At 44.5% G+C, this 21,834-nt stretch overlaps 1 protein-coding gene across 1 annotated transcript; it reads left to right on the top strand.

Annotated features, from left to right (window-relative positions):
- Positions 1 to 174: 174 nt before the first annotated feature.
- Positions 175 to 20,456, top strand: LOC137417744 (sorting nexin-21-like). Its single transcript, XM_068103644.2, has 5 exons — positions 175 to 622; positions 11,135 to 11,256; positions 17,765 to 17,809; positions 18,058 to 18,420; positions 18,867 to 20,456. The coding sequence occupies exons 1-5, from the start codon at positions 427 to 429 to the stop codon at positions 19,248 to 19,250; spliced, it is 1,110 nt and encodes a 369-aa protein (XP_067959745.2). The 5' UTR covers positions 175 to 426; the 3' UTR covers positions 19,251 to 20,456.
- Positions 20,457 to 21,834: the final 1,378 nt, after the last annotated feature.

The following is a 21,834-nucleotide window of genomic DNA, read 5'->3' on the forward strand; positions in this document are numbered from 1 at the left end:
AAACGGACATATAAAAAAGAAGAAGAAACATTGCGATCAAAACGTTAAAAAACACAGGAATTTAGAAGGGGCGTTTGGTGGGTTTTATAACCCCTCTCTCGGTTGAGTTTAAAATGGTGGTTGTGATTCTCATTTTTCTTTTGCGATCACCAGAAATGGGCCAGCAATAGCAGCAGCAACAACAACAATTAAAACAACAACAACCCTTACCAAGGGCTGGTATTGATATAGGAATTTGGAAAGACGTTCTTCCTTAATTTGCTGTTCCTCAAATGGTTTGTAGTAGATGAGTTCAGAATGTCCGGATCGAAGCTTCGAAGCCGTCGGTGATCTTCGAGTAGGTTTGTCCGTCTGTTTGGTGGATCTCCGATTTTCGGGGTCGCCACTCTCCACGGGACATTCGGTCCGGGTCTTCGCGAGGTCTTAATGGCTTCTCGCCTGCTGAACAAGCTTCGCTCCCGGAAGGGTCCAGAGGACCAGGTGATCGACGAAAGCTTGGCCGACGTTGAACCAGGGTCGAGTGTCCTGGGTGGTGCTTTGCGGCTCCGAGAGGGGGACGAAGCTGAAGATCGACAAGATCTTGAGGATGACGACATTGAAGAGGATTATGGAGGCTCTGAGGGTGAGATTAATCATTAATGTGTATTTGAAATCTTCATTGATCGCTCGTATACTGTATAGTGCTGGTGCAGGTGCACGTGCAGGTGCAGGTTCACTGTCAGTGAGCAGGTTCACTGTAAATGTGCAGGTGCAGGTTCACTGTCGGTGAGCAGGTTCACTGTAAATGTGCAGGTGCAGGTTCACTGTCGGTGAGCAGGTTCACTGTAAATGTGCTGGTGCATGTGCACTGTCAAGGTGCATGTGTTGGTGCAGGTGCACTGTTTTGTGCATGTGCTGGTGCATGGTCAATGTGCATGTGCTGGTGCACTGTCAATGTGCAGGTGCACTGTCAATGTGCAGGTGCACTGTGAATGTGCAGGTGCAGGTGCACTGTGAATGTGCAGGTGCAGGTGCACTGTGAATGTGCATGTGCTGGTGCACTGTCAAGGTGCAGGTGTACTGTCAATGTGCAGGTGCACTGTGAATGTGCAGGTGCACTGTCAATGTGCAGGTGCACTGTCAATGTGCAGGTGCCCAGTGGTCTCACTTAATCGTGTGCTTATAACATCTAATGCTGGTTGAATCATTTATAGGCTATAATAAGGGTGTGGCTATGTCCATAATGCAGTACCTTTACCCACACCCCATCGATGAAACCTATTTGTGATTTATCAAGGGCACCTGGACACAATGGCCTGATCTTTTGGTATCGCAGGATAGTTAATAACCACCAATGAAGAATGCTAGTAGGGGAGATAGCAGACTTAGTGTTTCATCTTAAAACCGTTAAACCACCCCCACCCATCCCAAAATGTTGCTTATCTTGTCCACCCACTGTGTTCTCCCCTATAGTCCAGGAGCCATTTCCCATGTGAGGCCAAACATGGAAAGTCGTTCAACATCTCCTAGAGAAAAGGTTTGACATGACAAGGTGTTAGAATAGACCCTCTAGAACACCTCCAGGTAGTATGTGGTTTCAAATTGTGGTTTCATTAAAATTCTACAGGCCACTCGCTATACAGGCCAAGGGCCCGTCACTGCGGGCTGCTAGAATTTAGGGTGGAGCGGTAACGTACATGCGTATAATTTTTGTTCAGACTCGACCAATTTTCAATGTTGAGGTGTCATTGGCTTCGTATTATAATTCTCTGTCACAATATATACAACAATGTGAATATTCATTGGATTATACAACCACTGGAGGTAAAAATCACAAACAAATCGAATATTCTGACTTTTACTTGCACGCAAATGGAGAGGCATCAAAACATTAGGTTACATTTACTTGTCAATGCTGTCGATGCATCATAAAGCAAAGAAATACCACACATCACAAATTATTGCTACGCTTCTGCGAACTCCCCAACCCACCTCTCCAAGGAGAACGCACATCCACGCACGTAGGTTCCCGAGTTCAGTTATCTCGTTCATATTTGTATCCAGATAGTCCTCCCTTCTGTGTTGTGGGAGAACAGGGGATTTGCATATGCGAGGGCTATAGAGGGATCTTCTTCCACCTCCACCCCCCTTTCATAACTCGACTTTTGCAACACTAGGTTGGTAACCATTGCGCATTTTAGATAAAGTGTTTAATTTGGCTTCTCCTCTTTCCAGACACAGACACGGCTCTGATTCAGTTTATTTACTTCCAGACACATTTGAGACATTAGCGATCCTTAACAAACACGTACAGTACACGCTTTACCCTTGACTCCCCTCATAACCAATATTTTTCCCTCCATTCCGACACACTTATTAAAAACAAACACCTCATTTATTAAACACGAACACCACACATGAAAACAGCCAAGTCTTTTCAGCTTGAGCTCACATTGGCAGGAAGCATGAGGAGTGGGGCGCTCCGTGAATAAGATCCCCGAGAATGAAGCACCGATGATTGTCAGGAGAGCGGGGTGGAGCGTCTGGAGCGAACTGTGCACCCCACTCCCCCCTATTTGCATTACTTTTTGTAAGATAAATTGATTCAATTAACATTGTGTTTGGAAGAACGTAATCATGATGTTAACCGAGGTCCAGGTGTATTGGACACACATTGTCCAATAGAGATTGTAGAGAAACATGTGAAAAGTAGAGTTGTTGATTTGAAAAGAAAAGTTCGAATCAATAATCCGAAGGCAATTTTAAACAATCCAGAGGCACGTGATTGCTTAAGGCAGCTTCAAACACAATATGTTATTGTTCCAATTGACAAAGCAAATAATAATAATGCATTTGTATGTAAAATATTCCACATTCAAACACTTTTGGAAGAATTGGGTTTAACATGGGAATTTCAAAGACCTACAAAATAAGTAACGAGGACAAAACAGACTTGATACAACACCATACAAATCACTCAACGGTGAGAAGACTGCTAGTTCCGGATAAACACCATAAATTACCATTCATTTACTGGATCCCAAAAATGCACAAACACCCTTGTAAGATGAGGTTCATCATCGCAAGTAGAGAATGTAGTTTGAAACCTTTGTCGGGCAGTGTAACAGCGACAATGAAACTAATCTATAAATGCTTTAAAAACTACCATGAAAAAGTGAAGTTTTATTCTGGTATTAAGAAATTCTGGATCATTGACAATTCCAAACCGGTAATCGACAGTGTCCACAACATTAATAATAAGGTTAAGGCAAAATGTCTTTCAACCTTTGATTTTTCCACATTGTACAAAAACATTCCACATGACAAGCTATTAACCGCATTGGACAGAGCAATAGATAAAGCATTTGCAGGAGGTAATAAAGTATACATTAATGTATATCAAAACAGGGCACACTGGTCTGTAAAGGATAACCAATATTCATGCAGTTTTTCAAAAAGTAAACTCAAAGAGAGTATTCGATTTCTCCTAAACAACAGTTTCTTTACATTTGACAACAAGATACTCCAGCTTAGCGGTTAAGGTGCCGGCTTGGGATCCTAGGATCCTGGGTTCAAATCCCGGTCGATCGCTGAATTAATGCCAGGGGAGTTGACTCAGCCTGGCATCCTTCCGAGGTCGGCAAATTGAGTACCAGCTTGCTGGGATGAATGATCACGGTGTGTACCCCGATTTAGAATAGGTACACCGTATCCCTGTGCATCGTAAGAGCGTGACCAAGGGTTGGCGTCAGGAAGGGCATCCGGCCATAAAAACATTGCCTCAAACAGGGAACCATGATTGTCATGGGGCCCGCAAGGCTAACCCCCGCTCTAGTGGGGAAAATGGCCTTAAAACGATCATTCATTCATTCATATATACTAGCCGAAACCCGTGGAACATCCACGGAAGGGAGGATGTGGTGTATGGATAGAGTGTACCATTATGGATGGCAGAGGGGATTTGCTTGTCCGAGTAAGAGTTAGGAAGAAAGATGAGAATGAAGAGTGCGTATATGAACAACGATCGCCGACACCGGCACAAATGCATGCTCTGGATTGTCCACTTAGTGGACGGCTTGCTTTCGCCTTCGCCTGTCCAATCAGCGGACGGCTTGCTTCGCCTTCGCCCAGCAGACGCCAATACGGTGGCGTCGTAAGATGGCGTCGTATCGGTAGTTAATCGGATGCTTTTGGGCCCCAACGTCGGCTAATTCAGATTTTTCGAGTATGGCTGTATGTAATAAACAAAGAGCGCGGTTCGTAGATCGTAAATCCATTAGTGCCGTGGGCATCGGGTCACTGGGTGCGGCGTAAAAGGGATAACAAAGTCGAGTCCTTACACTATTATGATATAGATTGTACAACCAATATATATTCCCTATGATGGTACCATCAGGTTCGTACAATATAACTCACTGTGCTCCAAGGGAGCGAAAAGAAGAATATTCCCCAATGTCTCTATTCCGGCATCAAGCCCAAGTCGATCCGCTCCAGCAATCGTCAGAACGATGTCCAATCGAGACCAGAATCCCGTTCGGATGACAGTCACAGTCACGGCCAAAGCTGCGCAAAGGTGCCCTCAAGGCGACGGCGAAATCCAAAGACGCCCTCCAGGCGACTGAGAAATCCCACCCTTGGGTATAGACGTTTCACGGCTTCAAACCGGCGAACCACAGATTTACCTTCAAAATCCACGTTACACACACACACACACCAGATAAACGTCTGGAGGCGGTGAAAATGGTTGAAGCGAAGTGAAAAAAACCTTGCGCGATGGGCAAAGCGCGTGAGTCAAAATGGCCGACAGCCCGTTCTCGAGGCGTAACGGCCCGACGATGATTCTCCTCGGAATCAACCGCCAAAACCTGACATGCAGGTTGATCTGTCACAGCGATAACAACTGTCGCAAGAATCCCTTTCCTGGGAAACCCGAAGTTCGCTAGTGCCCTCCGTTCGTCTACGTGTGCTCCAGACCTCGAAGCAGCTAGGCTTTTTCTCCGATTCACTCGCTCCGCCTTCTTTTTCTCCTCTTCCTCTTCGTCGTCGTCCGGTTCCGGTTTCATTTAAAACATTAACTTTTTTACCTTTTGAAAATAGAAATCTCTATCTCCCTTAAACGACAACAATAATAGTACAACAACACAACAACATGCATTTTAAAGGCCATTTTCCCTGCTAGAGCGGGGGTTAGCCTTGCGGTCCCCATGACAATCTTCTCCATTTTGCCATATTTTCTGCATCTCTCCTTGTTAACCCCCTTGCCCGCATTTCTTTTTCCACCATCTTTAGCCAAGTCTTTCTCGGTCTTCCCCGTCTTCTACTTCCTTCTACATTCATTTCCATCACTCTTCTCAACCAGTCACTTTCATCCTTCCTCAACACATGACCAAACCATCTCAACCTGTTCCTCTTCACAGCATCAATCACAGGCTCTATTCCCATCATCTTTCGCAATTCATCATTTGTCTTCCTCTCTCTCAACGATACTCCGCACATCCGTCGAACCATTCGCATTTCCACCCTTTCCAACCTTCGTTGCTGCTCTACGTTCATTACCCATGTCTCGCTCCCATAAATCATAACACTTCTCACACATGCAGCATACACCTTTCCCTGCAGCTTCAACGACACTCCCCTCATCATCAGCACGCCACTCAATTCCCGAAACTTCTTCCATGCACATCTCACTCGAGCAACCGTTGCCGAGTCTGATCCACCTTCTCCATTCAGCATGTCTCCGAGGTAGCAAAATGTTTTCACACCTTCCAGCTTCACGCCGTCTCCAAGATCCAACTCAACATTTCCTCCATCTGCAGCTCCCTCTGTGCACACCTTACATTTGAATGTAGCTGCCACACTGGTTAATGACCCTCTCAGACCACTACATTTTTGATGAACGCACTCAGCGCACATTGTACACTGAATGGAGTTCACTCCGACACCCTTCCTACACACAGCACAGGGCCACTTCCCAGTTCTTTCCACCTCACCACATGCTTTACCACTTGCCATCACCTTCGTCTTTCCGATATTCACCTTCAGACCTTTTGTCTCCATACATTCTCTCCACGTGTTCATCTTTTCCTTCAGTCCATCCATACTTTCCGCAATCAACACCAGATCATCTGCATACAACAACTCCCACGGTAAACCCTCCTTTACGTTCTGAGCCAGCACCTCCATCACAGCTACAAATAGTAGTGGACTTAGTACCGACCCCTGATGCACTCCCACCTTCACCTCAAACTCACCACTGTTCCCGTCCTTCGTCCTTACAGCTGTGCGCGCTCTTTTGTACATTGCCATCACTACTCTGATCAACCATTCCTTCACTCCTAACTTCCTCAATGCCCATGTCAATACTTTGCGTGGAACCCGATCGAATGCTTTCTCCAGATCAACAAACCCAAGAAACAACTTCTTCCTCTTCTCCATGTACTTCTCCTGCAACTGCCTCACAATGAAAAGCGCGTCTGTCGTTCCTCTTCCTGGCATAAATCCAAACTGCATTTCGTCGATCTTCACTTTCTTCCTTATCCTCCTCTCCAACACCCTTTCCAATACCTTCATTCCATGCTCCAATAACTTTATCGCTCGGTACGAGCCACACTCCAGAGGGTCACCTTTCCCCTTGTATAGAGGGACGAGGGTACTCAGTTCCCAATTCACTGGAATGCGGCCTTCTTTCACCACCAGATTACAGATCTCTGTCATTCTCTTCACACCCCAACTTCCTGCTGCCTTCAACATATCTCCCACAACTCCCGTCGGCCCTCCCGCTTTTCTACCCTTCATTGCTTTTATCGCTTCCTCAACTTCCTTCTCAGTTATCTTCTCTGCCGGTCCTAAAACTGGGTTACTCTCTATGTTGCCATCCCATTCATTCTCTGTATTCAACAGCATTTCCATATATCTTTTCCATCTTCCTTTAATTCCATCTGGGTCGACAACGATTTGTCCCACTTCATCCTTCAAGCAGCTCACCCCCATCACATCACACCTCTCTTTCGCTATCTGCTTTGCAATCCTGAATACTGCTTTCTGACCCTCTTCCGAATCCAAGCGTTCTCCGAACATTTTCCTACATGCCTCCTGCGCCTTTGCTACCTCTTTCTTTGCAGCCTTCCTGGCTGCCTTATAACTTTCATGCTCTGCTGTTTCTGCTCCCGTACCCTTCGCCTTCTGCCACTCCTTGAACTTCTTCCTCTTCTCGTCAATCCTCTTTCCAACTTCATCATCCCACCACCATGTTTTCGAGTGCCTCGGTGGTCCTTTTGTCCATCCACATACCTCACCAACGGCTCCCAACAGACTAGCTTTCATTGACATCCAACCACTTTCAAGCTCAACCACATCATCCTCGACCCTACTCAGCCTCCCTTTTAATGCCTCCCTTACTGTCACCTCTTTCCAACCTCCACACCTTCATTCTCGGTTGGTACTTCACCCGCCGAGCTCTCCTCGCACCTTTCACCCTTACGTCGCAGACAACCAAGTGGTGCTGTGAAACAGCCTCCTCCCGCGGGATCACCTTTGTGCCTCGGAGGTGCCCCCTATCTCGCCTACGCACCATCAGGTAGTCAACGGTTGTCGTCGACCCACCTGACATGTATGTAACAAGCTTATTATCCTCTTTCTGGAACTGAGTATTACAAATCAACAAATCAGCTCCATCAGCAAACTCCAAAATCCTTTCACCTTCTCCATTTCTCACACCATATCCGTAACCCCCATGAACTTCGTCAAAACCATCCATACTCCTTCCCACATGTCCATTTAGGTCTCCTCCTACCACAACAACTTCCTCATCTTTCACGTTTTCCATCAGCTTCTCTATCGCACACCAGAACTTGTCCTCTTCATCGCTCCGACCAACCTGCGGAGCATATCCCGAGATGACGTTCACCAAGAGCTTTCCAATCATCATTTTCACCATCATCAACCTATCACTCACTCTAGTCACACTCACCACACTGTCTACAAACTCCTCAGAAAACAGGACACCAACACCATTCACGCCCTCCAGGCACCCTTGCCACACAAACTTGTATTTCTGTCCCTGCCTACCCTTCACCATTCTCACACCACTTCCCTTCCATCTCGTCTCTTGCACACAACATATGTCCACTCTTCTTCTGACCAATACTTCCACCACTTCTCCTGATCTCCCTGTCATTGTTCCTACATTCCATGTCCCAAACCTCAGAAACCGATCTCCACTTCGGGCTGTACCCTGCCCACATGTAGTTGTAATTGTCATGGTTCTCTTTTTGTCATGTCATGGACAACAATAATAGTACATGGAATCAAAAATGTTTACAGTGGATGAAAACCACAACAACGGAAGTGACGAATCCGTAACACTCCCTTTTCTTGTTGCCTTCCTGTGGCGCAATTGGCACGGCATTGCCTTTTACCCTCTGTCACCCCACTTCTGCATGAACCCCGATCTTTTATAAAGCAAGTCATTACCTCCTCCACCGAATGCAGGCAGAGGTTGTTTTCACCTTTGTCTGTTTGTTTGTCTGTGAAGAGGATATCTCAAAAAGTTGTTGACAGATTCGGACGAAACTTGGTGGACATTTTGGGCCATTGATAAGGAAAAATTGGTTAGATTTTGGATCCGTATCAAGATAAGAATTTTTAAAGTGATTTTTGAACATTCAGCAATTGGTCTAAAAACGATATATAGCACAATATCTCAAAGTTGTGTGTGGATAATGACATGATGAGGTGGACTGGTTGGGTGTGACCAGAACAAGACGATTAGAATTTCGTTCAGGTCCGAATCCAGATCCGGCCCATCAGTGGGATACAAAACGTAAACTGTTTAACCTGGTGGAGGTATGCTCTCTACCGAGTACCGTTCTAGTTATTACCCTCGCCAGAGGAGAGGGTATTGCATTAGAGTCCATTTCTCTGTTTATTTGTCCTCACAGGATAAATATTATTACTCCCGCGAGGGAGTAATGCATTCGAGTGTGTGTGTTCGTGTGTTAGTGTGTCTTCGTTTGTTAGTGTGTTCGCATGTTAGTGTGTTTGCGTGTTAGTGTGTTCGCACGTTGGTGTGTTCGCACGTTGGTGTGTTCGCACGTTGGTGTGTTCGCACGTTGGTGTGTTCGCACGTTGGTGTGTTCGCACGTTAGTGTGTTTGTATGTTAGTGTGTTTGTATGTTAGTGTGTTTGTGAACAAGATATTTTGGTTTTGAATGGGGAGGGAGAGGAATAGGGCAAGAGTGAAGGTGTGTGTGTGTGTGTGTGTGTGTGTGTGTGTGTGTGTGTGTGTGTGTGTGTGTGTGTGTGTGTGTGTGTGTGTGTGTGTGTGTGTGTGTGTGTGTGTGTGTGTGTGTGTGTGTGTGTGTGTGTGTGTGTGTGTGTGTGTGTGTGTGCGCGCGCGGTGTGTGTGCGCGCGGTGTGTGTGCGTTCGCATGATAATGTAAAGCGCCATGAGGGTAGTTTACTCTGCTTGATGGGGCTATATGACTCCTTTATTATTACTAGGGCATGCCCGTACTATATATATATCTAAAATTATATCCCCCCCCTCTATTTACATGAAATGGTTTGGTCCATTCGCAAAGCCAAAGCGAACGGCTTGCGAGTACGGTGACAATCCCCCCCCTCTATTTACATGAAATGGTTTGGTCCAAAGCGAACGGCTTGCGAGTACGGTGACAATCCCCCCCCCCCCCCTCTATTTACATGAAATGGTTTGGTCCAAAGCGAACGGCTTGCGAGTACGGTGACAATCCCCCCCCTCTATTTACATGAAATGGTTTGGTCCAAAGCGAACGGCTTGCGGAGTTTGGTAAAGAAATCGCCATAGCGTGCACAAACGCGCAGGAAAGCGAAAGAATCGCAAATTAGTTTTAATTAGTTTTAAAACATAGTTTAACGCCAACATAGCGGCAACATAGTTTGCCAACGTGAAATAAATGAATACGCTCTCAAATGTGCCGTCCGAGGCAGAGTCTGTTCGGCACGTTCGGCACACGTGATAGCTCGCTGCTCTCTGATTGGTTGAATCGTTTTTTGGACATAGCTCGGTAACTACTTGTCCGATTAATATGAAACCTTGAAAAGGCACATCCTCAGGTCCCCAGCAATATACCTGGCAAGTTTCAAGTATATCGGACCCGTGGTTGTCGAGAAACAGCGGTCACAGACAAACAAACAAACACACAGACACACAGACACACAGAGATTACTGGAATTATAGATAGATTATTATTATATCTGGAAAAGTCCTGAACGGATTTGGATGAAAGTTGGTGGGATGATTGCCCTTGGGATAAGGAAGAATTGATTAGTTTTTGGTGAAGCTCAGGATATTATTCCCGATCCAGGAATTTTTTGGGGGAATTTTTTGGGGAATTTTTTTTTCTGTTTTACTGCATTGAATCTTTTATTGTTATTCTTAAATGATGTTTTTCTCCTCTAATTCCGAGATATATCAAAATAAATTCTCTGACCTACTTTCTTTTAGGGCCTACTTTCTTTTTCATTTATTGTTTTGGGGAGAGGGATGTTAAACAAAACGTATTATTCCAACTTGACCCACGGCGGGAGTATGCACTCTACTGAGTGGCGTTCTAGTTTTCTCTGCAACCATTGGTTCGATTGACAGGAAATTTTGACCGTAGGTGCAACTCCACCTGTATTATTATTATTTTAATGATTATGACGTCATAGGTCACGTGGTTCGGCTGCCATCTTGGAAAAAACGAAAAACGTTGCACCTCCATATCTCCGAAAGTGCTGCACAGACAAAATTGAGACATGGCTCATTGTAAAGAACTCCATGGGCAATAACATATGTTAATGATGATGTCAAAGGTACCTTCATTATGACGTCATAATTCGACAAGTACAAAACTTCAAGTACAAGTACAACAAAAGATGAAATTTCTTGAGCATCATCTAGGGATAAATTGGTGGAAAAAAATAATTTGTGACGTCATCGGTCATGTGGTTCGGCCGCCATATTTGTTTTAACACAAAAGCCTTAAAAACACATCTTGGCAAGGGTCTGCAATCTCTGATTGCTCTTTCTTGTTCCATGTTATATTTGGCATATTTGAGTTGATGCAATCCTCCCTGTTTGAAGTCAATGCTCTAACTCCAGTGTGGTTGTGCCTCACCCCTGTGCTGGTAGAAAGCGGTGGGAATGTGCGGTCGGGTTCTTCACCACAGTCCATACCAGTTGAGGAGAACGTATCCACGCACGTTCAGTGGCCGAGCATAATGACAAAAGGCTATGACCAGCTTGTTTTTCAGGTGGGCTTCCACAACTAGGTGTGTGTGTGTGTGTGTGTGTGTGTGTGTGTGTGTGTGTGTGTGTGTGTGTGTGTGTGTGTGTGTGTGTGTGTGTGTGTGTGTGTGTGTGTGTGTGTGTATATATATATACAGTGGTACCTCGGCTTACGAGTGCCCCAACGTACGAGTTTTTCGGGATACGAGCCGTCGCTCGGGCGGTTTGTTGCTTTGGGATACGAGCCGAGATCCGATGTACGAGCTCAAAAAATTTATTTTTTTGAATTTTCCGGTTGTGGCTTCCGGTTCCGGTCACGCGGTTATCTTGCCGTGAAAGCATCTCTGCTTGGATATAAAACACGCAATCGTCGAAATACATGAGCGAGGAATCTCCTTGCTCCAGCCGGTGACGTCATCGGCGGGGATCCCCGCCTCCAGAGTCCAGAGTGGCTGGTCACGTGACCGCCAAAGCGTGTCGCGCGTGCGGGTATAATGAGCTACACCTGTGGATCACGTGACCACGGAAGCACGCCTCGCTTGAGAGGCATGGCTTTCGGTTTGCGTTTTGCTTTATAAGGCGCGATAAATGGGCTTTTGAGTGTTAGCGGTTCATGGCGTTGACGGTTCATGGCGGTTCATGGCGGTTGACGGTTCATGACGGTTCATGACGGTTCATGGCGTTGACGGTCAAAAACCCATTACATCAATTTTACCAGGCACTGTACAGTAAGTACAGTGGACACCAAATGCACGGTGGAAGGCTAGAAGTAGAAGATCGTCCAAGACAAGTGAGAATAAGCCATACTTTGGAGGAGATGACGTCATTCGCTGGTCCGATAACCAAAGATGTGGTATAAAAAACCAGGTGAGCTAACAATGCAGCAATGAAGGAATTCGGCCAAGGCACCGGCACACAACGACCTACCTACATCGAAAGACTCAATGCCAATGGTGACAGAAGCCAAGACGGCCGGCTTAAACACCGCCGAAAGACCACGGTGTACCAACTTACGATGCAGAACATCTTGCACTTAATATGATGACAACAGGTGCCATCCTCTGACGTACCATTACAGGTACAGGTACAGTACACGTGAGCACAGAGCAAAAGTTCACTGAAACCGAGATTAAGAAAAAAGAAAAAACACCTCGTGGTCCGTGCTCGATATCCGAGTTTCAATCTTTTCAAACACATGATGCTCTCGGTCACGGTATCTCCTGCGAGCTGCTTCTCCTTCAACCACACAAACAACAACTTCTCCATATCTTCATGGATAGAGGTCCGGAGCTTTGAAATAATCGTAACGCCCTTGGCTGGCGTTATAGCCTTTATGGACTCCTTCTGCTTCAAAATCGTACATATCGTAGAAGGAGTACGATCGTACTGCCTCGCCAAGTCGACAACACGCACACCTCACCTGGCATGCTCTTCTCCTCTGCTTAATAAAACCAGTTTATTTCTTTACATTCTCTTGTATTATGTACAGTATATACGAGGTCGTGCTTGTTTATACATTATTTGTTATTTATAAAGTACATTTTTGTTATTTAAAAGCACCTAACAAAAAAAATTGGTGTTTTTTTTTTGAGGCTGGAACGGATTAATAGCATTTCAATGCATTTGAATGGGAAAATTTGCTTTGACTTACGAGCGATTTGGCTTACGAGCTCCGTCACGGAACGGATTAAACTCGTAAGCCGAGGTACCACTGTATATATAGAAATACATATATATATATAGAAATATATATATATATAGAAATATATATATATAGAAATATATATATATAGAAATATATATATATAGAAATATATATAAATATAAATATATATACAGTATATAGAAATATATATATATATACATAGAAATATATATATATATATATATACATAGAAATATATATATATATATATATACATAGAAATATATATATATATACAGTGGAACCTTGACTTACGAGTTTAATCCGTTCCGTGACCGAGCTCGTAACTCAAATTGCTCGTATCTCAAATCAAATTTCCCCATTGAAATGCATTGAAATGCTATTAATCCGTTCCAGCCCGCCAAAAACCACACCAATTTTTTTTTAAATATACAGTATATATAAAAATATCTCGCGCTTTATATTTCACCTGTATGCCAGCATACAAGCTGGCAGGATGGCCTGGACTGGAGGTACGCACACTTGACTCTAAAGTCTAAACTGTCCAGCCTGGGTTTGAATCCCGACCCAGCTATAACCTGTCATGGGTGAATCACAGGCAGGGTGATTCATCAATGTGTGTACCGCTAAACTGGGCGCCCCGTTTGCGTCCCATTAGTTGTTGGATGTTAAGGATCTCACCGTGTTTTCCACAAAGAGAAGGCGAGCTATCGCCGGCACTCTGAACAAGTTGACGGCAGAGATACTGTACTTGCACGGCAAGATAACCACGTGTCGCACGATCTCTTGTCATGGTCCACAAGATTATCACAGAGAGGTGCAGCTTCCAGCGTTTCGAGATCTGATCCAGGCCTATCCAACGAGACCGGTCCCAGCGTTCTAGGCCCGGTGGTTGTCTCAGACGGACCCGACAAAGGACGTGTTGGATTTTACCGCGAGCCGATTCGAGCACCGACGTGCCGGCGAACAAAACCAGTCATATCTTTTGAACGCGTGGCTCGATATTTACAAAATAAACGTTTTCTTGAAGGGCTGAACCGTGCGCTCAAAACGATACCGAGTTTGACCCTGAGAGAGCCGTTTTGCGTAAACTCAAAATAACCGAAATGCGAAAACTAAAATGCAGCGCTATACTACGACAGAGATACTGTACGTGCACGGCAAGATAACCACGTGTCGCACGATCTCTTGTCATGGTCCACAAGATTATCACAGAGAGGTGCAGCTTCCAGCGTTTCGAGATATGATCCAGACCTAACTTTTGAGACCAGTCCCAGCCTTCTAGGCCCCGTGGTTGGTTCAGACGGACCCGACAACGGACGTGTTGGATTTTACCGCGAGCCGATTCGAGCGCCGACGTGCCGGCGAACAAAACCAGTCATATATTTTGAACGCGTGGCTCGATTTTTACAAAATAAACGTTTTCTTGAAGGTCTGAACCGTGCGCTCAAAACGATACCGAGTTTGACCCTGAGAGAGCCGTTTTGCGCCGGAGATACTGTACGTGCACGGCAAGATAACCACGTGACCGGGTGGCGAAAGCTCGTAACTCGGATCTCGGCTCGCATCTCAAAGCAATAAACTGCCAGAGTGACGGCTCGTATCTCGAAAAACTCGTAAGTTGGGGCACTCGTAAGTCGAGGTTCCACTGTATATATATATTTCTATATATATATATATATATATTTCTATATATATATATATATTTCTATATATATATATATATATTTCTATATACAGTATATATATATATTTCTATATATATATATATATATATTTCTATATATATATATATATATTTCTATATATACTTCTATATATATATTTCTATATACATATATATACGAGGTGTGTTCAAAAAGTATCCGACCTTTGTTCATAAAAAATACTCGTATCCAGATACAACAAACTTACACTAATCTCCTTCAAAGTAGTCCCCTTGGGCTGCCACACACTTCTCCCAACGGTTCTGCCACTGTCGGAAGCGGCACTGGAACGCCTCTTTTGGGATGGCGCGCAGCTGGTCCATCGCATTCCGCATGATGTCTTCTCTGGACTGAAATCTGGTCCCTTTCAGGGGCATTTTCAGCTTGGAGAAAAGCCAGAAGTCACACGGAGCCATGTCGGGAGAGTAGGGAGCCTGACGAAGCACAGGTGTGTTGTGTTTGGCCAAGAAACTCTATCAAATGTGAAGAATGGGCGGGTGCGTTATCGTGATGGAGCTGCCAATTGCCCGCTGCCCACAGGTCCGGCCGTTTGCGTCGCACAGCGTCACGAAGGCGACGCAGAACCTCTTGGTAATACTCCTTGGTGATGGTTGTGCCGTGTGGTGCGTACTCGTGATGAACCACACCACTGGAGTCGAAGAAGACGGTCAGCATGACTTTGACATTGCTGTGGACCTGCCTTGCTTTTTTTGGCCTCGGGGATGTTGGATGCTTCCATTGTGATGACTGCAACTTGGTTTCTGGGTCGTACCCATAAACCCAGGACTCATCGCCAGTGATCACTCTGTTGAGGAAGCTGGGATCGCTGTTCACAGTCTCCAGCATGTCCTGTGCGATCTCCAAACGGAGTTGCTTCTGCTCAATCGTTAGCAGCTTTGGTACGAATTTCGCTGAGATTCTCCTGAAGCCCAAATCCTCCTCCATAATGGAATGAACGGATCCAATGCTGACGCCCACCTCGTCTGCAAGTTCTCTGATCGTGATTCGACGATCCTGCATCACCAGGGTCCTCAATTGGTCAATGACGATCTCATTTCGGGATGTTGAGGGCCTACCCGAACGTGCTTCACTCTCCACTGATGTGCGGCCATCTTTGAAGCGGTTGTACCACTCCTTTATCTGTGTAGTGCTTATTGCTTCGTCCCCGAAGGCCTGTTGAATCTTGCGGATCGTTTCCACTTGGGAATCGCCAAGCTTTACACAAAATTTGATGCAGTAGCGTTGTTCAAGTTTTTCCGTCATTTTGTCAAAAACAAAAATCCGACGGCGCTCACTTACACTTCCTCACTCATCGGCGGTCTGCCGTCGAATGACAGCTTCTGCAGGTGGGAAAAAATTCACGCGTGCGCATTAGGATCACCTACATACGTGCACCAATCAACGCCTCCCTCGCTTCATTTGTTTCCGCACGACAAATTAAGGTCGCATACTTTTTGAACACACCTTGTATATTTATATATATATATATATATATATATATATATATATATATATATATATATATATATATATATATATATATATATATACATACATATATATATATATATATATATATATATATATATATATATATATATATATATATATATATATATATATATATATATTTCTATATATATATATATATATATATATATATTTCTATATATATATATATACACACACACACAGCTTCTATACTATAAAAGTGAATTTATGTTTTTGTTTTTTTACCCTTGCCAGAGGGGAGGGTGTTGCATTTCACTCCGTCTGTCTGTCTGTATGATTGTTTGTCTGTTTGTCCGCACAGAATACATATGATTTTCTCTGCAACCGTTGGTCCGATTGATAGGAAATTTTCATCACAGGTGCAACTCCTCCTACATAATTTTTAAATGATAATGATAACGTCATAGGTCACTTGGTTTGGCCGCCATCTTGGAAAAAACCGAAAAACTTTGCACCTCTATCTCCGAAAGCGCTGAATAGAAAAAATTGAGACATGGCTCATTGTAAATAACTCTCCATGGGGAATAACATATGTTAATGATGATGTCAGAGGTGCCTCCATTATGATGTCATAATTCGACAAGTACAAAACTTCATCCGATCAAGATGAAATTTCTTGAGCATAGTCTAGGGATAAATTGGTGGAGAAAAAGAAGTGATGACGTCATCCGTCATGTGGTTCGGCCCTGGTGTTGGCTTAGCGGTTAGGGTGCCGGCTTGGGATCCTAGGATCCTGGGTTCGAATCCCGGTCGATCGCTGAATTAATGCCAGGGGGTTGACTCAGCCTGTCATCCTTCCGAGCTCGGCAAATTGAGTACCAGCTTGCTGGGATGAATGATCACGGTGGGTACCCCGATTTAGAATAGGTACACCATATCACTGCGCGTCGTAAGAGGCCACCAAGGGTTGGCATCAGGAAGGGCATCCGGCCATAAAAACATTGCCTCAAACAGGGAACCATGATTGTCATGGGGCCCGCAAGGCTAACCCCCACTCTAGCGGGGAAAATGGCCTTAAAACGATCATTCATATATATATTTCATCTGAGCATGGTCTCAGGCACCTTTTCAGCTAGGAAGCTGATATTCAGACTCTGCAGTGACCAAGTGATGTGGCTATAAATGATATTTTCGATTTATTGCTTAATCAATTAATTAATTATTGATTAATCAATTAATTTTTTACTTTTTTGTTTTATTAATTTAATTAATTTTCAAAAAATGACAGCTTCAGATGAAACACTGGTGGTTTAGTATGCTATTAGCCAATTGATTAAGGAAATTAATTCTTTTACAATTATTATTTATTTATTTCAATTACGCAATTAATTATTGCACACCGCTCCCTCCCAATACTGTCTCCATGTGCTGCACAGTGGCATCACCGCGCACTGGAGGATATGCTAATTATTTATTTGGCATGGGGGTGGTGTACTTTGTATCTGTACTACTTACTTTATTTTTCTCTCTCCCTTCTCCCCACCCCTCCATCTCAATGTCTACCTCTACCTGAAGCATTACCATCTCATAGCATTCAGAACTGAGAGTGCAGATTTCCCATGTAATTGAGGATGACTTGGACATAATACCTGACTTCTGTCTCCATGAGCAAAGTCAAATCATTGACCCACAACCGTTCTCTTTCTGTAGGTTCTGAGTGCAAATGTTTCAGAAGATTCTCACTCCAAGTATGTGGTAAGTACCACTCTTTATCCCTCAAAGCACCACTGATTCTTGAGTATAGTTTGTACTGCCAGGGCAAGCGGAAATTTGTCGAAATAACAAGTCACATGGACTTGGACAAAAAAGTTCCACAACCAGGACTTGTGTGACATTGCCATGAATAAAGATGGCATTCTTCAGAAGAACTAGTTCTTTCTTGTGAAATTTCCTACCCTGCTGCCTCTCTTCCATCCCTCCCTTTCCCCACAATCACTCCTTAGTTGTACACGTTTGCCGTGCTCAGCGTTGGGTGTGCCGAGATGCATCATACAATCGTCTCTCGGCGTTACTCGGATTTCTTCCGCCTGGACCAGTTGCTGCGATCCAAATTCCAATCAGAACTCTCTTCCGTCATCTTTCCCAGAAAGCAATTCGCCAGGAACTTCACGGGTCGCACTATCGCCCGGCGTAGCCGTGCCTTTGAACAGTACTTGGCACACCTCGCCTCGCTGTCATCCATCCGCAATGACGGATCTTTTTGGAACTTCTTTACCATTCCAGAGTTGCATAATGGCCACGCGGACATCCGTGGAGGGATGTACAACGAAGCGTATGCCACACTGAGCAACATCGCAAGTCTGCAGGTCAGGGATCGGTCATGAGATCGATGAATTGAATGAAGATTACTCTGCTTGATGATTATCATAGATTCATCTAACTTGTATTATTCAACGATTTTGGTCATTTTGATGTTGCTCCAAAGTTGGAGTATTTCCCTTTTAATAATCGGGAATTTTAATTTTTTTTAATTTTTTTTGGTATACAAGGTCGAGGTTCGTGTAAGAGCTGTAATGGTTTAACCATTGATTTATCTTGCTGTACATTTATTAGTAAAACGTTAATGTTTCTCAGGTATGGTGTATGAATACTTGTCTACATTATGCCAAAGTATATGCAACAGGTAACAAGAACTACAATATTTATGTTACAATACTAACTATAACTAATAATTCATGTTGATGACATTTTCTTCTCGTTTGATTTTTCCCCTCTTCTCCATCCATTAACCCCCAAACCCCACACGAAGTAGGAGAGGATCGTGCCTCCCCCAGCTTTATACACAGAGCTCTCGAAGACGCTCGCAGCACTCGTGGTCTGTTGTCAAGGTCTAAACAAACCGGCTGAGGCGCAAGAACACTGTCAGCGTGCGCTGGATCTGCTGGACCGGGAACAGCAGAAGGCCAAGCGGAGGAGCCCGGTGCCCTCCAGGGCCGAAGCCCCCTCGCACCCTGTGGCGCAGGACACATTGGAGTTGATGCTTGCACTATTATCGGCCAATATTAGACTTTCGTGGATGATAGGGAAGGACAAGCGCCAGAGCGAGGCCTGTTTGGAGGAACTGACAGCCGGGGGCGTTTACAACACCCAAATTCCGACACTCAAAGAACTTGTCGTAAAGAGGTATGTCGATTAGATTGCAAAGCTCTTGCTCATGGTTTGGTTTGTGACTCTCTCCATCGGTGCTGGGAAGGTGGCTACATTTGCCGTTTTGATCAAGGTCACCTGTTATTATGTCCCTTAACTGACCTTTACGATCTGGTGATGTCACACGACTCCTCGGACACATTCAACCTCGACTTGTTTTTATCTCCGGAGGATTTTCAAACCTTCGATCGATTGGATCAGCATTTTACCAAACACGGGGCCGCCACCTTTTTTTGTGCTCGCCAAGTGGGGCCTGGCGGGCTTGTGCAAATGAACAATTCTGTAGATAACATAGATACCTTAGGCCAGTAACCCGTGATGGGCTTTGGATTGCACTTTACAAAGTCCTTCTGAGGACCAATGCCAAAGGGCGGTGTTATTTGGGCAAATCCTATTTTATAACCTCGCTGTTATCAAATGGCTGTTAATTTGAGTGAAGCATCGATTGGACGAATGTAGCATTAATAAAATGGATGATCGCTTAATACTTTAAATTAATTTATTCTGGTGCTTATGGTTGTGGTGTATTGTTACTGGTGGTAATCTCGTCACACACACCATGCACCACACACCACAAATTGGTGTTTCATCCAAGATTCAAGAAGAGACTGTTCTTGCCTTTCGGCATATATCCCGACTTGATATAATAATATAACCGCATTTACCTGCCAGTAATACATTTATCTGTTTTATCACCACAACACTGTTGTGGTTTCTTTCAACTATGCAACAACATATATATATATATATATACACGTTATATAAAACATGAAGTGGCGTGTCTTGGATGTTGTTGTACCACAACTCTTCAAAGTTAGTATCAGATGTGGTCGAGTAATCGATTATTACTTTTATTTGTAATCGATTGCATTTGATATTGAACTTATCAAGGGAAACGACACGAACCCTCCATGTTGTGCGTCGTCGTTTCGTTCCTTCAGTTTTCTCTTTTCATTTGTTTCTCACCCGATTGCTGTGTTTCTTTTTTTTAACGAGACAAATCGAGACTGCCTGGTGTTTGTTTCTGTAGTTAACAGTCCCTCATTGTGTGTGATTGTCCTTCCTTATCGCTTCATTCATTTGTACAACCAAACGAGCACCAATCGTGACATGTTTACGTCTTGTGCACAATGTATCTGATTGGTGCTCATTGTTTACTTTAAAAAAAATAAATTCTTAGTTCTGCTAAAAGCTTAAGTTGTGCAGTTCACTATCAAATGCCCGGATACCATATAGGATATTGGAGTAAAGGATGCATATTGTTACGTTTTGGAGAGGGGGGGGAGAGGGGGGGGGGGGGGGGGGAAGGATCACTTATGAGAATTAAGATTACTAGGGCATGCCCGTACTATATATATGCCCGTACTATATATCTATCTAAAATTATATCCCCCCCCTCTATTTACATGAAATGGTTTGGTCCATTCGCAACGCCAAAGCGAACGGCGAACGGCTTGCGAGTACAGTGACAATCCCCCCCCTCTATTTACATGAATGGTTTGGTCCATTCGCAACGACCACAGAACCCCCCCCTCTATTTACATGAAATGGTTCGGTCCAAAGCGAACGGCTTCCGGAGTTTGGTAAAGAAATCGCCATCGCGTACACAAACGCGCAGGAAAGCGAATGAATCGCAAATTCGTTTTTATTAGTTTTAAAACATCGTTTAACGCCAACATAGCGCCAACATAGTTTGCAAACGTGAAATAAATGAATACGCTCTCAAATGTGCCATCCGAGGCAGAGTGTGTCCGCCACGTTCGGCACACGCGCTAGTTCGCTGCTCTCTGATTGGTTGAAGCGTTTTTTGGACATCGCTCGGTAAGTAATTGTCCGATTAATATGAAACCTTGAAAAGGCACATCCTCGGGTCCCCAGCAATATACCTGGCAAGTTTCAAGTATATCGGACCCGTGGTTGTCGAGAAACAGCGGTCACAGACAAACAAACACACAGACAGACACACACACACACAGAGATTACTGGAATTATAGATAGATATAGACCTCCGTTTGTGTCCATCTAGTTATAGGACTTTCGTCCTTGTATTTAGGACATGGATAGGGATAAGTCCTGTTTTTTGGGGTGCAGCTGTGATACGGTGTAACCTTTAATGCCTAGGAAGGGTTAATTATTCCTCCACGTGTCTCCTCTCTCGAACCGGGTGAGCGACATGCTTTCGGCATTTCACTGTCCATGCCTTGACATGCTTTAACAACCCCTCCCCTCACATCCTGGGGAAGAGGAAGAGGCTCCGGCCTTCCAACACTGTCACCTCTGATTTGCAACAAGCAAGGTAACGTGCCGTGGACTGCTTAGTAGCCACGGCGCTGATTAGTGCCGTGTAATTGGGCCAAGACTGTCACTGTGTGGTAGGTTGGTTGGCCAGAGGAGCACTGAAATGGACGCCTCGAGGGTGGAGGGAATTGATGGAGGTCTGGGCAGCTGAATAGGGCTGGCAGCCAGTCCTGCCCTGAGCTGCTGCCACTCCTGTCAACCTGGAACTTTACCTGCCTGCGATTTCTTTCTCGCCCGATTTTTGTGTGAATGGTTCTCGGGTGTGTGTGGTACTT

Source organism: Myxine glutinosa, chromosome 9, assembly GCF_964187855.1.
Source record: "Myxine glutinosa chromosome 9, kmMyxGlut1.1, whole genome shotgun sequence".
NCBI lineage: Eukaryota > Metazoa > Chordata > Myxini > Myxiniformes > Myxinidae > Myxine > Myxine glutinosa.

Excerpts from the sequence above, each read along its gene's own strand:
- LOC137417744 (XM_068103644.2), top strand. The coding sequence starts at position 427 with ATGGCTTCTCGCCTGCTGAACAAGCTTCGCTCCCGGAAGGGTCCAGAG. Across the intron at positions 17,810-18,057 it reads ATTCTCACTCCAAGTATGTG|TTGTACACGTTTGCCGTGCT; the intron begins GTAAGTACCACT and ends ATCACTCCTTAG. Across the intron at positions 18,421-18,866 it reads GCAACATCGCAAGTCTGCAG|GAGAGGATCGTGCCTCCCCC; the intron begins GTCAGGGATCGG and ends CACACGAAGTAG.